General features: G+C 45.7%; 4 protein-coding genes across 5 annotated transcripts in view; 3 read left to right on the top strand and 1 right to left on the bottom strand.

Annotated features, from left to right (window-relative positions):
* Positions 1 to 78: 78 nt before the first annotated feature.
* foxa (forkhead box A sequence) lies at positions 79 to 2,846 on the top strand. The gene is made up of 2 exons (XM_077022881.1): positions 79 to 278; positions 1,686 to 2,846. Exons 1-2 carry the CDS (start codon positions 219 to 221, stop codon positions 2,742 to 2,744), a joined length of 1,119 nt encoding a protein of 372 aa, XP_076878996.1. The 5' UTR covers positions 79 to 218; the 3' UTR covers positions 2,745 to 2,846.
* A 1,465-nt stretch (positions 2,847 to 4,311) lies between these two features.
* Positions 4,312 to 9,636, bottom strand: LOC143526504 (uncharacterized). Its single transcript, XM_077020931.1, has 7 exons — positions 9,192 to 9,636; positions 8,552 to 8,708; positions 8,194 to 8,277; positions 7,857 to 8,055; positions 6,121 to 7,357; positions 5,779 to 5,982; positions 4,312 to 5,691 (listed from the first exon to the last, which is right to left on the bottom strand). The coding sequence occupies exons 1-7, from the start codon at positions 9,251 to 9,253 to the stop codon at positions 5,586 to 5,588; spliced, it is 2,049 nt and encodes a 682-aa protein (XP_076877046.1). The 5' UTR covers positions 9,254 to 9,636; the 3' UTR covers positions 4,312 to 5,585.
* A 9-nt stretch (positions 9,637 to 9,645) lies between these two features.
* On the top strand, positions 9,646 to 11,673 carry zdhhc24 (zDHHC palmitoyltransferase 24). Its single transcript, XM_077020932.1, has 3 exons — positions 9,646 to 10,210; positions 10,345 to 10,622; positions 10,784 to 11,673. Exons 1-3 carry the CDS (start codon positions 9,906 to 9,908, stop codon positions 11,074 to 11,076), a joined length of 876 nt encoding a protein of 291 aa, XP_076877047.1. The 5' UTR covers positions 9,646 to 9,905; the 3' UTR covers positions 11,077 to 11,673.
* A 940-nt stretch (positions 11,674 to 12,613) lies between these two features.
* Positions 12,614 to 15,072, top strand: part of slc24a6a (solute carrier family 24 member 6a) — a 13,499-nt gene continuing 11,040 nt past the window's right edge. For both annotated transcript variants that reach the window (XR_013133879.1, XM_077020943.1), the window contains exons 1-2: positions 12,614 to 13,069; positions 14,473 to 14,568. Coding sequence is in view for 1 of the 2 variants with exons in the window: in XM_077020943.1 (XP_076877058.1) it covers positions 12,979 to 13,069; positions 14,473 to 14,568 (187 nt within the window). In the remaining variant the exon portion in view is untranslated. The remainder of the gene's footprint in view (positions 13,070 to 14,472; positions 14,569 to 15,072) is intronic.

The raw sequence follows: 15,072 nt of genomic DNA on the forward strand, positions 1-15,072 counted from the left end.
GGTCCGGGCTCGTGCACAAAGGACGGGGGAGGAAACCGAGACTGGACTCACGATTCCTCTGAGATACTCAAACGGCTCAGGCTGAAAACTTGGGAGAAGTTGGATTTTAACCCCTTGTTTTTTCCTATTTTAATAATAAATAATAATCATAAATAATTACCGAATTTAGGCCTACGTGAAATATTTATAAATCTCCACAAGGTCCAGGAGGCTGAATAATGATTGGGGGAGTGAAACAGGAACGAGGTGAAGAATGGAGATCTCTTTACTCGCACCAGGTAAACTTGTTTCACTTAAAACTTTTTTTTAAGTCTCAGGCCCAGTGACAGATTTAGCAGATCTATATATTTATTTATTTTGTCCTGAATGTTCATATATCGCCTGTGGTTATACTCAACTGCATTGTTGGTTAAAAATTTATGTTCATGTTGTATTTCAATAAATGTTTTCTAATTAGCCATATTCAATTAAGATTTAAATTCATTTAAAATTTTTAAAAATGCAAATTTAAGACAATTATATATAAAGTTTGTAAGTTTGTTTAGGGGCTCCGCTTTGCTTTGGTTTTTATTTAATCTAAAAAAAATCTCGTAAACGCCCTAATAGTGAACATAATAATGAACATAATAATGAACGTTTAAGCTGTTAACAGTATTTCATTGGAAGGCCGTGGGCTACTTGAAACAGAATGATTAACATAATATAATTTGAAACCAATTTAATTTAAATTAAGCTTCTTAACGTATCCTGTTTTATCGAAAAAACGCCAAAATAAATGACATTCACTGTCAGACAGAACCAAATAAAATAAAATTACAAAACTTGGGTTTTATCATCGGCCGATGAGTAAAGCCAGCTTATGTTAGTATGTCTTTGACATGGAGGGTGTAGTGCAGGTTTATTCGGCATGTCTGAGTGTGTGTGTGTGTGTGTGTGTGTGTGTGTGTGTGTGTGTGTGTGTGTGTGTGTGTGTGTGTGTGTGTGTGTGTGTGTGTGTGTGTGTGTGTGTGTGTGTGTGGTGCAGGTTTATTCTGCATGTCTGAGTGTGTGTGTGTGTGTGTGTGTGTGTGTGTGTGTAGTGCAGGTTTATTCTGCATGTCTGAGTGTGTGTGTGGTCTGCCTGCAGTTCATTGATTGACTCCGTGATTGTGTTCCGCGTTTCTCACACTGACGCTCGTGTGTGACCTAAAAACGCCGCACGGCGTCTTAACCAGGGAGGCGGTTCGCAGTTCTCAAAAGGAATAAGAGATCCTGACTTAAAAGGGCAGAATTATTACCGACAATGTGCCGCCAGAAATGAACAACGGAAGACAGAAGTCTTCTCTGTCTCTCCCTTTGACATGAAACAGAAAAAAGGCGGACGGTAAGTGACTTAAAAGAGAACAAAACAAGGGTGAAAAGCAAAGACGGACTATTGGGATAATGGGGTTATCGGCCGGGTGGGTGGCCCGAATACATTTACATGGCGTTACCCGAGGCCAATCCTATAATTAAATCAGGGACACGAATCTAAAAGGAGGTGTGAGCACCGATTAGGTGACGGAATTCCAATTGACACAAAATGCGAGATCAAGAGTTTTACGGACCTACATGAAGCAAAACTAAAAACGATCAAAGGACTCTGACGTGGAAGTTGATAGACACGCAGTACATTCAGTTTTCAGATGAATGTCTCTTCTCTTCAGGTCTACTGCGGAGCAGAGAGTGTCCGACTGAGCAGTGGTGCGTATTCATCTCCACATCACCTCTACCACAGCTTCAGCCCCCAGACGGAGGCCCCGTCAGCGGGGGACGCAGGCAGGCTAGACAGCCCCTCGTGCATCCTGGCACAAACGGAGCCCGATGAACCAGAGTTCCCCGACCTGAAGTCTGTGTACCGGCGCTCGTTCAACCACGCCAAGCCCCCGTACTCATACATCTCCCTTATCTGCATGGCCATCCAGCAGTCTCCAGAGAAGAAGCTCACCCTGAACGAGATCTACGACTGGATCCGCCAGCTCTTCCCGTACTACAGACAGAACCAGCAGCGATGGCAAAACTCTATCCGACACTCGCTCTCCTTCAACGACTGTTTCGTGCGCGTGCCGAGGTCTCCCGGCTCTCCGGGTAAAGGCTCTTTCTGGACCCTCCACCCGGACTCGGGCAACATGTTCGAGAACGGCTGCTACATGCGCAGACAGAAGCGTTTCCGCTGCGTGGGGGGGGCCACGTCGCCACCCGCCGCTACAATCGCCCCCAGGAAGGAGACCAAGGAGGAGGGCAAGAAGAAGAGGTCAGAGGTCAAAGCAGCGGCGGGCTCGTCCGTCTCTCCCGGGCCAGCTCGGCCTGCCGCTGCCCTGCCCGTCCTGGACTGTGCTTGTGTAGGCCCGTCGCCCACGCACGGCCCGGTTCAGCAGCACGCCGCCCCCTCGCCCACACTCTTCCCCCCTGAGCCCCCTGCACACCCAGCGGGGTTACCCTACCACGGCATGGCCACGCCCGGGGCGGGGCTCCATCCCACCGCCCCTGTGGGGGCGTCCGGGCACGGAGAGGCCTTCTTCTCACAGCCTGTCTCCATGCCCACGCTCATGAACTTCCAGCTTCACGAGGCTCCCACGAGCTACCCGGGTTACTACCCCTCGTTCTCCAGCGTTCACCACTACGATCCGTACGTCATGGGCAGAGAGGATGCAGCCTACCTCGGGGACTCCATGTACTGTTCTGGGATCAACCGGTGTCCGCTGCCTGTTCTCAGCTCCTCCTGAAGACACGCTTCAGCTCTCTGACTTCCTGAAGTGACACTCGTCTGCTTACTGACTGGCCTCTCCTCTCCAAATGCTTTTTTTGTACGGTACGTTAAGTTTAAATGTTAGACAATAAACGCGTCCTCAAACAAAAGGTTGTCCTTGTCTTATTTAACATTTTATTGTCTTTTTTTGTTAAGTAAAACATTTATTTCAAAATGTTTTAGATAGTATTCACATTCCCATATTCTCAAATCCCATATTGATAAACATTACATTGTTCATGTTTTTTGCCAAAAAAAAAAAATATTATTATCTGTGACTTGAGGTGTGTCTGTAGTCAAATCACACTCTAACGGAGTCATTGTCTTATCTTTCATTCTAGCGTAGAAAAGTCCCATGTGCTAGCATTCATCATGGCTCTCCTAACATTCCTTACACAGTGTCTTCCACCATGTAGGCAACATACACGCCTGCATAGTGATTCAAATGAGAAATAAAAAGATGAATTAGTGCATTTTTATGTAGCATATACCATGAGTGCAAAAGAGCAAGATTACAGTATGATGTCCAGTGACTTGTACATTACATTAATCATCTAAAGTCATCGTTACCTTATTGAGATGTGGGGGAGATGATTAGAATACATCGTACAACACAGAAAGTGTGCAGAGTCTCACACTGCTACATGCTAATGCAGGGAAGGTTATTCAAAAGGTCCTGACCTCCACCTCAGCTGCCCTAACCTTTGTGTCTTGGGTAAGCAGTATTGTATACCAGTGTATGTGAACAAAGGGATGAGACTGGCTTTAACGGTGGACCTCCCCAAAGCAGTGTCTTCAGTGCAGACAGGAGGACACCCACAGTGATCTGAGCAGAGTCCGTGTGAGCCGCAATGTAGGCCAGACTCTCGTGAGCAAACGCCAGTCAACTCAGCTGCATACAGTCGTACGCATGGACGTGAGATGTCGATGAATTTTCCTTAGTAAACCTGTGGAGGGGTGTATGTGGATTCCACGACAGACGTCACCTGTGACTGAATTTTTATCACATTTCTCTGCCTGAAATTCACTGTGTTGCCCTCGGTGTCTGCACTGGGGAAGGAGAGGACACCTTTAATGAGATTACGTATTTTAAACACAAAAGGGGGTAACTTTAAACCATTACAGTTACTCAAAGAGACACTAATCTGATTATAGGTAGGCTACTCAGCCAATCAGATTAAAAGATCACTATGCAAAATGACAATGCAACAAATAAAGAAGAAAACTAGATAATCTGAACTACACGAGGGCAAAGTCTATGTGCACTATAAAACTTTAACCTAAGATGTTGCAAACATTAAAGAACACAAATCAAGCACAAATAAAAATATATAAAGGTATATAACATTAATATAAAATACATATAAAGGAATATAATAATCTAACAGACATTTAAAGGAATACAACATTAATGCAAAATACATATTAAGGAATATAATAATAAAAATACATATAAAGGAATATATTTATGAATATAATATTAATTTGAAAATAATTCAGGCAGAAATGAAAGGATAGACCTGTAACTACTTCTTGGCAAAATATAACCAGTTCATTTTATTATGGTAATAGTCGTAGTAATAGAGCTGAACCTTTAGATCATTTTCTGTTATATTTCTGTGTCTGAGATGCATCAGGATCAGAGCGTTTGGCTCAAAGCAGCAACTGAGTCAAAATGTCCGCCTGCCCCGTCACCTCAGAGACGTTTTGTTCCACATGTCAAAGGGAGGGCATGTGATTGGGCACAGACTGGGTTCTGCAGTGTTGCCATGACCACCGGTAGGAAAGCCTGGCCCAGTGTGGTTTACACAGTGGCAGCTTTTTTCAAATGTCCTGTCTGTCTGTGTGTCTCCACCCGCGTCCCTCTGGCTCTTTTCAGCAGGGCTAGGGTAAACATGCCTGTTCAAATAGCCATCACTCAAAGCCCACGTCAAAGCCCACGTCACCCCACCCTCACCTCCACCCACACACCCACACCACTGCCCACAGACCAGCACTCCCACTGACCTTCTCCACCCTCCACATCTAAATACGAGAGCACTTAAACTTTTGGTACGTTTAAATTACACAATGAAGGCACCACGGCCACCTTGAGTGTCACAAACATGGAGAAACTCATTCAGAATTAAGCAAAACGTTCACTAATTCACTTATTCACTGCTTTTTTGTTTTTTTGCAAGAGAAAGAATCTCGATTCCTTCTTTCGAGTTGTGTGGGTCCTTCTGCCTCTCCGAGTGTCTCTGTCCTTTAATGTCTCCCATTGTGAGCTGTCCTCTGTTCTCTATCACTCGGTCTCATATCTCTCCCTTTCAAGCCTACCCACCTGTGTTTGCACGGGGACAGTTCTGCACCTCTTCCACAGCGGACCGATAAGCCTCCAGCAAATAACAGAAGAGCCCTCCACCCTCCCTCCACTTTCATCCCTTTGTCATACGCTCTGTTCATTAATCTTTCGCTCTACCCTTCTGTGTTTGCTGTGGAGGCTGTGAACCTTGCTCATATTCCAAATGCACAGAGTTATTGGTGTTTTCAAATGCACACACGGATGTGAGCATCTGGCATCGACTCATACTGCCTGAGCAGACATTTGGCCACATACTGTCACGCTCTTATTTGTTTGTGGTGTTGATGTTTGTGTTAAAGGGCACAAAGGGATTGAACTAAAACCTTTTCCCAGCTCACCCATAGACAACTGTAAGTTTTGCACTGTAGCTTTGCATATTGCATGTTCTTGCAAGGTACTATCATTCAAAAACTTTTTTGTTTGTTTCTAGTAAGGTTTAAGGCACACAGTTTGGCATGTTTGTTTACATTAAGGTCATGAAGCACCCCAAAATGTCTTCAAGTTCTTAAAGCAACACAATGAGAGCGGGACGTGAACATCATCACTTCCTGGTTTCAGCGTTTCCTCTGGTTCTTCAAGCCTATAAGGAGAAATAAGAATAAAAGCAGTTAAAACAAAAATAAATTCACTGTGGCCACAAAATGAGTTGTAAGAAAAAAACACCTACTGGTGCTGCTGTGAGATGATCTGTGGTGTGAGAAGACCTTCATCACTGTCATCATCCTCAAACTTAGTATCATCGTTGGCAGGGTCACATGACCTTGAGTATGCAGGTGTAAGTACGACATCGTCATCATCTTCTGTGCCATCTTCTAGCTCTTGATCTTGAAGTTGTTCATCTTCTGTGTCATCTTCATATGACTCCTTAAAACTAAGAAAACATGTCTTATCTTTACGTGCTTAGCGACAACCCGGCAGCAGCCTGTAACGGGTTGAAGAACATCCAGTCGTGAACCTGAATCATCACGGACAGCAGATGTGAGGAACCCATGCTTATGTTCTAGCCTACCTGTCATGGATGTGTCTCCTAGGAGTTGATACAGCCTCTTCTACATCACTTCCTGTTCCTGCGGATTCACTCTCGTCTTCTTCTACATCACTTCCTGTTCCTGCGAATTCACTCTCATCCTCTTCTCCATCACTTCCTGTTCCTGCTGATTCACTCTCGTCCTCTTCTACATCACTTCCTGTTCCTGTGGATTCACTCTCGTCCTCTTCTACATCACTTCCTGTTCCTGTGGATTCACTCTCGTCCTCTTCTACATCACTTCCTGTTCCTGTGGATTCACTCTCATCCATTTCTACATCACTTCCTGTTCCTGCGGATTCACTCTCCTCCTCTTCTCCATCACTTCCTGCTCCTGCTGATTCTCTCTCCTCCTCTTCTCTCCTGATGGTCCACTCCCCTGTTTCACTTGCCCTCTCTCCCATTCCCTCTTCCTCCTCCTCATCATCATCCACTTCTTCATCTTCCGCCTCCTTTTCCCTCCACGAGTGCAGCTCCTTCTCTGAGGGACACGTACCTTCACATACGCTGCTCCTCCTCTCTTCATCCTCCTCTCCCTCCGTGTCCTCTTCAGAGCTGGCTCCTCCATCCAGCCCCAAACCCCACTCTTCATCATCGAGGCTCTCTGCTACTTCCTCTTCCTCTCTGATGTCCCTCACCAGTCCATCACTCACTCTCTCCGTTGTGGGAGTGAAACCCTGAGACTGCCCTCTCTCCTCTGTCACGTCCTTCCTCGTGTATCCAATCACTCCTCTCTTCTCTTCTGCATCAGAGCTCCGTGTACATGTTCCCTGGACCCTCTCACTCTCCGATTCACTCTCTGCTTGCAGGTGTTCAGGTATCTCCACGAGTTCTTCACTTCTCACTGTGGCTTGGGTGGCTTTGAGAAGCTTCGGGGCGAACGCCTTACCAGAGTGCAGATGTTTGCTGTTGTCAGACTGGCCGTGTGAGGAGCAGGACCTGTCTGAGATGGTTCTCTGCTCTTCTGCTGACCTGTCTGAGATGGTTCTCTTCTCTTCTGCGGACCTGTCTGAGATGGTTCTCTTTTCTTCTGCTGACCTGTCTGAGATGGTTCTCTTCTCTTCTGCGGACTTGTGCGTCTGTTTTCTTCTGTTCTTCCATGTGTTTATTCTTCTGTTCTCCGTCCTCTGCTGCTGCACTTCTGAACTGAGGCTTTTTACAGCTTCCGAAACCAAAACGTTGCTCTCAGTGCTGTCCATGTGCTCATCTGCCAGACGGACTGTGGACAGAAAACATGTACAGAGACCCTGCGAGTGCTCGTTATGGTGGGGTAACCTCACCTGGTTATGATTATGATTAATGGCCATGATGACTGAGGTGATGTGGTTAACTGTGCCATAGTCGTTGGATTGGACTCACTTTTGTTTTCCTTAATATATGAACTTAATACCACAGGAACAGCAGGATTAACATATGAATGTATGAGCATATCAACATATGGACACAACACTGAAGTGGAGATTGTGACTGAGGTAACCAAGCAAAAAGCAAATAAAGTTGGAGGCCATTTTGTTTGTCATTTTGTGCTGCTCTAGAATGTTATGCTAATCTTGGATAAAGCAGGATAAAGTGTCCTGGGCTTCTGAACATAACCTTACACTTATAAAATGTACAGCATGTAAGAGACACAATAAAACATTACCAATTCCAAAAAGAAAACACATAAGATACAAATTAAATCTCCCACACATGAGACTAAATTTCGCATTTGTACTGACCTGGACACATGATATTTCTGTTTATAATAGAGGCAATCTTGTCTTTATGATAAGAAGTGTGTGGGCGGGGCTGATGCATGGTGGGAGGAGCTGAGAGATGGGAGGAGTCAGGAAACATGGCGTTAGGACTGCCGCCTCCACCAACAGTTTGAATCTCCTCCACATGCAGTGTGCAGGTCTTCAGCTGCTGATCATTGTTCTGGATGTAGATAAACATAGAACCCATTCTGTAGGCCTTCTGAGTGCATAACAGATCAGATTGTATTACACGTGTATACAGATCAGATCATATCAGACGTGTGTAAACAGGTCAGATCGTATCAGACATGTAAACTACCTTGTGCAGCTCAGAGAGGCTCTTGTCTCTCTGTGTCTGGTGCCACTGAGGTACGTTCTCCTCAAGGTATCTCTCATAGTGCACCTGTCCAACGGGGTAAAGGACAAACACAAGACAACTATGTTTTATCTGACATGGGCACATATCTTGTTGGGGTGTTATACTGATATGATTCATGCTGATTTACAGTGACTCATTTCTCCCCCTTCTCAGTGACGGTGCCAGACCACAAACTGGATCTGACACCATTTTGATGACATTTTGGTGCACATTAACAGCTGAAGTGCATCTCTGAGGCAGCTTGTTAAAAGCGTATTATTGGGTAAGTACTGGGAGCAGTTCTGTGTGCCCTCCCCACCTGTATGGTGCTCATGGCTTCAGCGCGCACCACCAACTCCCCCAGGGTGCGTTCAGCTCTCTGAAAGTCTCGCAACAGCTTTTGGTTAGTGAGCTGTGCCTTGTGTTCTCTCTCATTCACATCCTGCCAACGATAGCGCAGGCAGGCAGCCCTAATACTGCGCACACACACACACACACACACACACACACACACACACACACACACACACACACGTTAATGTTACAACAGTTATCACAATCACTGGGATTCAAACAAGGATTGTTTCAGAAATATACAAATACACATTAAATTTAGTGAAGAACACAAAAACTCAATAGTGAGACGGTAGAACATTCAAGATGGTGGATCTCAATCGCTCTCGTTCAGTCCACCGTCAATCCCGTGTAATGTCGCCCCCTTGTGGTGAAGCGATAACATTACCGTACTCTACACACACGTTCAGTATACGTTTTCAGTTGACGTGTGAACAAATTAGAAAAATTACGAAATACTTTGGGGGGAAAACAAGATAATAAAACGTTAGTACATTTGTTTGTCAGGATAGGAACACGATTTAGTGCGAAATGCTCGATGCAGGTGTGTACTCCGACGGTTTTAACTAGAACTACAGTAAACATTGAGTAAAGTGATTTCTTACCTTTCTATGTGACTTTCATACCCAGTTTTAGCGCCGTCACTGTCACTGCTAGTGCTCCACATTGTTAAGGAAATATGTAATGTGTAGACTGAAGTCACAGCCTAACCCAACGACTACAAATTAGAAGAGATTAGGATTAGTCTCGGTAAAACAGGGTCAAAAAGAGAAGCGAAGGGAGAAGGAACATTTCACGTGGAGATGTTTTCTGTGGGATAACATGAATCAGTCAGTGTATGGGAATAATGTTTTAAACTTTATCGTTTGGCTGGGGGTAATTTTTGCTCATTTACATAAACATATATATATTGTATCTTGTTCTATAATCTGGAGGACATACATATGTATGATTTTGAATTTAAAGTAAATAATTATCTCTACACCATAACAATCTATTTGGATTGAACCGTTTCCCATCTCCGCATATTCAGAATTCTTCTATGCTCGCGTTCTAGCACTAGGAACCAATGTGTCGCAGTCCTTGTGTTGAGGGGACCCAATACGATGACGCACACTCATGTGCGATTGTTGATGTTCACAAGAGCTGTGATGATTTATGATGATCAGATGGTCTCTGTCTTATGTGAGGATCTACTAAGACCTCTTAGCGTGTAGGTGGGACCCGTGGCCACCTAGTTTTGTACGTTTGTAGATCTATCTCGCAGGTGAAGTTGGCTCGTTTATTCAGGCGTGCGGTCGAGAAGATCGTGTGTGAAGATGGTGAGTTTGGGCAGTAAGATCTGGTGCCGCATGGAGACCACATGTCGCCACCTGCCCGTCGTGCTCAACACCTTCCTGGTGTTCTCCATCACCGCGGAGGTCAGCTATCTGGTCCTGGTGGAGGCGCCGCTCGAACCGTCCCAGAAGAGGACCGACTGGTCCCGAACCTGGAAGACGATGCACCTCTTCGCCCAGTACTTCATGCTGGGGAACATCACGTGGAACGCGTCGTTGTTCCTCAAAACCAGTCCCAGCATCCGTGGAGTGTTTTTTAGCGGGGATTTTGTGGGTCAGGGATGGAGGTAACCGCTAGTATTCAAAAACACTGCATCGTCTTCTCTCTTTTAATCAGACTCCATCTTATAAAACTCAACAGGATATGGTGTGGTGGGTTTGGCATGTGGTGGTATAAAACCCGTTCTCCTTTCTCCGACAGGTACTGTTACACCTGTGAGACACACACTCCTCCTCGCTGCTCACATTGCTACGACTGCAAAGTGTGTGTGTTGCGTCGTGACCACCACTGTGTATTCTTTGGGCAGTGTGTGGGCTTCCGTAATTACAGGTACTTCCTCAGCTGTCTGCTGTTCATGTGGTCCGGTCTGCTCTACGCTGTGGTGATGAACGCTGAAGTCTTCATCGTCATCTTGAAGGAAGGTGTCACTTTCCACAGTTTCATGCTGCTTCTGCTACCTTGGATCATGCTGATCACAGGTAAACACACACACACACACACACACACACACACACACGCCTTCTTCCTGGTCCCTGTATTGATCACCACAGCCATTGTCTTCAACACTACCCTGCACCCCCAGCTAAAATGCACCATCCTTTGTGGGTTTTTTTTGCGTGGTCTCTCCTGCTGTTCCCAGGTCAGGTGACGGCACAGGCCTTTGCGTTTGCCTTCATCGCCGACACCTGCGTGGTTGGCTTCCTCTTGGTCTCTGCGTTTCTCTTCTTCCATGTGGGGCTGATGGTGAGAGGACAGACCACGAGGGAGTGGTACTCCGCCCGCCGCCCCTACAGCCTGGGGGCGCTGGCCAACGTCCGTGAGTGTCTGGGCAAGCACTGGTACGTCTGCTGGCTCTCCCCTCTCATCCCCTCCGTGCTGCCAGGAGACGGCATCAGTTTTAAGGTCACCGGGCCCCTGGAGCCCACGCAGTGATGGCTGTGCACAGCCAAACAATTCCCTGTGCTACACACACACCCAGATGAGAGAGATGATCCGAGTTGAAGCACTGGTTGATCTGAAGAAAGCAGTGGAGAAGATACTAGCTTTCATGGAACAATTAGCAGTGACTGTACCAACAACTACTGTATGACGGGACATGTTATTAAACTGGGACACGCAGGGACAGAGTCAGTGGCCGATTGTAGGAGCGTCTTAAGTGGAATGATGTACTGTAGTGGTTATTACATTTATTCAAAGACAAAAATGTCCATGCACTTATGTCTCCTGTTTGGTTTAACTCATTACACCTATTGGCTTGAGCTAGTTGGCGAACGCAGCTCTGTACTGCATCCTGAGTCTTTTACTGAACCCTATCTATGCACCTCTGAATTTATTACTATATTCATATTATCTCAGTAAAATTATTCTCTTAAACCACAAGTGTTATTGTAAACGTTGAATTCTTTTCTTGTTTCTCTAGACATTCACTTTTTTATTCGCATTATTTTATGTACCATAAGACACGTTAAAATCTATATGCCAAGGTATTACTCTTATTTTTGTGGGTTAATAAAAACGGTTTGTACCACCTACAGTGTTTTGTATCGTATGTGATTCTGATGTTTCTGGTACATTGTGAGGTTTCCAGTTGTGATTCTGGTGGTGTTTGTGCAGATATTTTTCTACATTAAGCGCCCGCTGTGTTGGTGTCTCCCGTAAGGAGGTGAGATGTAGTTAACTGCACCTCAAGGTGTTTAAAGAGACTAACAACTCTGTGCACTTGCAAACTATCATGAATCAACTTGGACTTGTAGAACATGACTATTCTCATGATATAATTAACTATTTTTTTGACCCACCTCCACCCCCCCATCTTTGGTGGACAACTTTGTTTTTATGTACGGATCAAACGAAAACAATTCTGTATAATGCAGTACAATAGTGATGATAATTGGAGTTAGATGGACCACACAGGAGAGGAGAGAAAAGAGGAGGAGAGAAATTAAAAAGGGAAAAGACAGAAGGGAAAAAAACAGCTCAAATGACCACTGCAATGATTCACGAACTGCTGCTACTAAATGAAGAGCAGAAAGTGTACTCAAACTCATATATAAACTCACCCACACACGTATTCACCCGCACACCTTCGTTCACACCCATATACACTCCTACATACATATACACCCTCATTATATATACACACACACACACACACACACACTCACCCTCATATATAGACCAGAGTCTATATATCACACACACATACACCTACGCAAATATCACATATAATTAACATTTTGATAACCATAAGATGTTTTGTTCGGTAGTGTCCTTGCTCCATTTATTTAACTATTGAAAAGCCGTTTTCCATCTCCTGTGCGTCTAACAAGGTAAACGCGACTGCACGTTTAACGAATACTCTAATAATGACGGGCGATAACGGGGCCGCTGTGTCCCGTCACTGCACGCTCACGAGGGCGCGCTGCTCGGCCACGAGGACGCGCTGCTCGGTCACGAGGGCGCGCTGCTCGCCGCGGTTTGCATCGGAAAGCCCAGCGACGAGGCCACGGGCACGACGCGGGCAGCAGCGGGCAGCAGCGGGGATGCTGGCGTGTGTGATGGGGCTGCAGCAGCAGGTCTGAGCCGGGAGGACGTTCACGCATCTCTGTCTGTAGTGGTTCTAGCAGTCCGCGCCGCTGCAGCTGGTACCGGTACCTGGACGGAGTGTGACTTCGCCTGCTCCACCCGGCAGGATGGCGCTAAGACCATCGGTGCGTGGCTGGACGTAAACAGTGGACGGGTGGAGATACAGGGTGGAGATACGGGGTTTGGTGTAGGATGAGACAGGGGACGCGTTTCAGTCTGGGATGATGATGTTATAGAGGTGTGTGCGTGATGAAGGTTCTCACATCCAGACAGCGGTTCCTCTCTCGCCTGTGTGTGTGTGCTGGGCTCCTCGCCATCATCTGGATCCTCCATGTAACAGGTGCGTTATTTCCAGATTGCGGGGACGTACATGTTTAATACCAAACGTGTTCTTTCTCTCTCAGACCCGCTTAATCCGCCGCACGACGCTCCTGCACAGCGCAACTGTACCGTCGCAAAGATCCGCACATTCAGTTATACCTCATACATTCAGATGCTTCACTGTACGGAGATGTCAGTCTGGAAGACTGCTAGGATTAGATCACAGTAACTAAATCTTGCGATTCCTCTCTGCCCATGTTGATTTGGTCAACAGCCTGTTTCTTGGCGACGTCTAATACTGATATTATCACCGATAGTACCGAGAAAGATGTGAAGAAATGAGGGTGGTGAGGTGTGATGGAGCTGTCGGTCCACGACAGGGCTGTGATCACCTGAAGGCCATCAGCAACGCAACCCTGACCCTGAGACTGAGACTGACCGCGCACACCTTCTGTTAGCTGTAGTTTCAGTCCAGCTATGTTATGTCTATTTAAGTGCATCAAACGACACTATAGCCCAGATATGATAGAGGTGCAGTAGATTCAATTCAACTTGACAAAAATTGAATTGCCCTGATTAGAGCTGGACTGACAGGGTCTTGCTTGACCTGATAAAATGTCTTTCCTTCCTTCAGAAATTAGATTATTAACGCTGCAAATATTTAATGAGTTTCATTTACATTTTAAGCTGAAACAAAACCCAGGACCTGTGTACATGTTTGAAACTACAGCAGAAGTAGTGTAGTGTAGTGTAGTAATTATTAAGTTCAACTTAATAATTAAATGTATATCAATTCTATATTTACAAAGGCTTCCCACAAAATATGCATAACGAGTAGATCAGCTTGCTGGTTTACCACCGTTTCATCATAGTTTTAACCATTCTAACAGTTGTGAACTAGGATAAACTTATTAATGAATTCATATACATAATGCAGCCAATCAGTAATCAGCTGGTTCTGGGTCTCAGAAGCCCAGGTGTGATATAACCACCATGTTATGCCAGTTTTGTCTGACACACTGGGCAGCCCACCAACAACACCTGGACAGACATTTGTCATAACTGAAAACTGGAATATAAGAAGGCGTGTCATCACGCATGAATGCTAATGAGCAGTCTTTGCATATCAGAACTATTTTTAGAACTGGTTCGTTTACATATGCAAATGAGGGCGGTCATAGTGGTTCTGCAGAAGGGTTAGATCCATTAGTGACTGCTCCGTTTCCATGGGAACTTGATTGGAGGGAACTACACTATTTGGGCTTCTCCCTTTTTACAAAATGAGTTCATGTTTCCTGAGTAAGAGAAAAAAATTGCTTATCTAAACAATCAGACTAGTCAAGCAAGTTCGCTGTTTTTTGTTGTTTATTCACATAGTTTAATTATTTATGACACGGTATTAATGTTAGGATGGATTTGCAGAGCATCCCAACAAGGACGTGATTTGGTCCAAACGAACGCTGATTCAGCAGAACGCAGAGGAGAACCAGACATCCAGTGACATCACGCCCAGAGCTGGTGAGCTCCTCCCCTCTCTCCCCCTTTCTTTCACTCCTCGTTTATTTCCCTAAGTCCCATTATGGTTTCATCTTTGCCTCTCTCACCATTTACAGCTTACAGCTATCATCTTCAGAGCTAAGTCCCCTGCAATCCGACCCCCCCCCCCCCCCCCCCGTGTTGCTAAGCAACCGAATCCCTAATTTTTGGAACAGAGGATAGTCTGTTTTAAGCTTTCAAAGAACGACAGAGACCTGCATCACCCCCCACACAGCCACACCCTTCACTGGTCCAGCTCCTCACTCACCTCCAGTAGGGGCTCTCCAGTGGAGTCTCTCCAGTGGGGTATCTCCAGTGGGGTCTCTCTAGTGGGGTCTCTTTTGTGGGGTCTCTTCAGTGGAGTCTCCAGTGGGGTATCTCTAGTGGGGTCTCTCCTGTGGGGTCTCTCCAGTGGAGTCTCTCTAGTAGGGTATCTGTAGTGGGGTCTCTCTAGAAGGGTCTCTCCAGTGGGGTATCTCCAGTGGG

The sequence above is a fragment of the Brachyhypopomus gauderio genome, chromosome 11 (genome assembly GCF_052324685.1).
Source record: "Brachyhypopomus gauderio isolate BG-103 chromosome 11, BGAUD_0.2, whole genome shotgun sequence".
Lineage (NCBI taxonomy): Eukaryota > Metazoa > Chordata > Actinopteri > Gymnotiformes > Hypopomidae > Brachyhypopomus > Brachyhypopomus gauderio.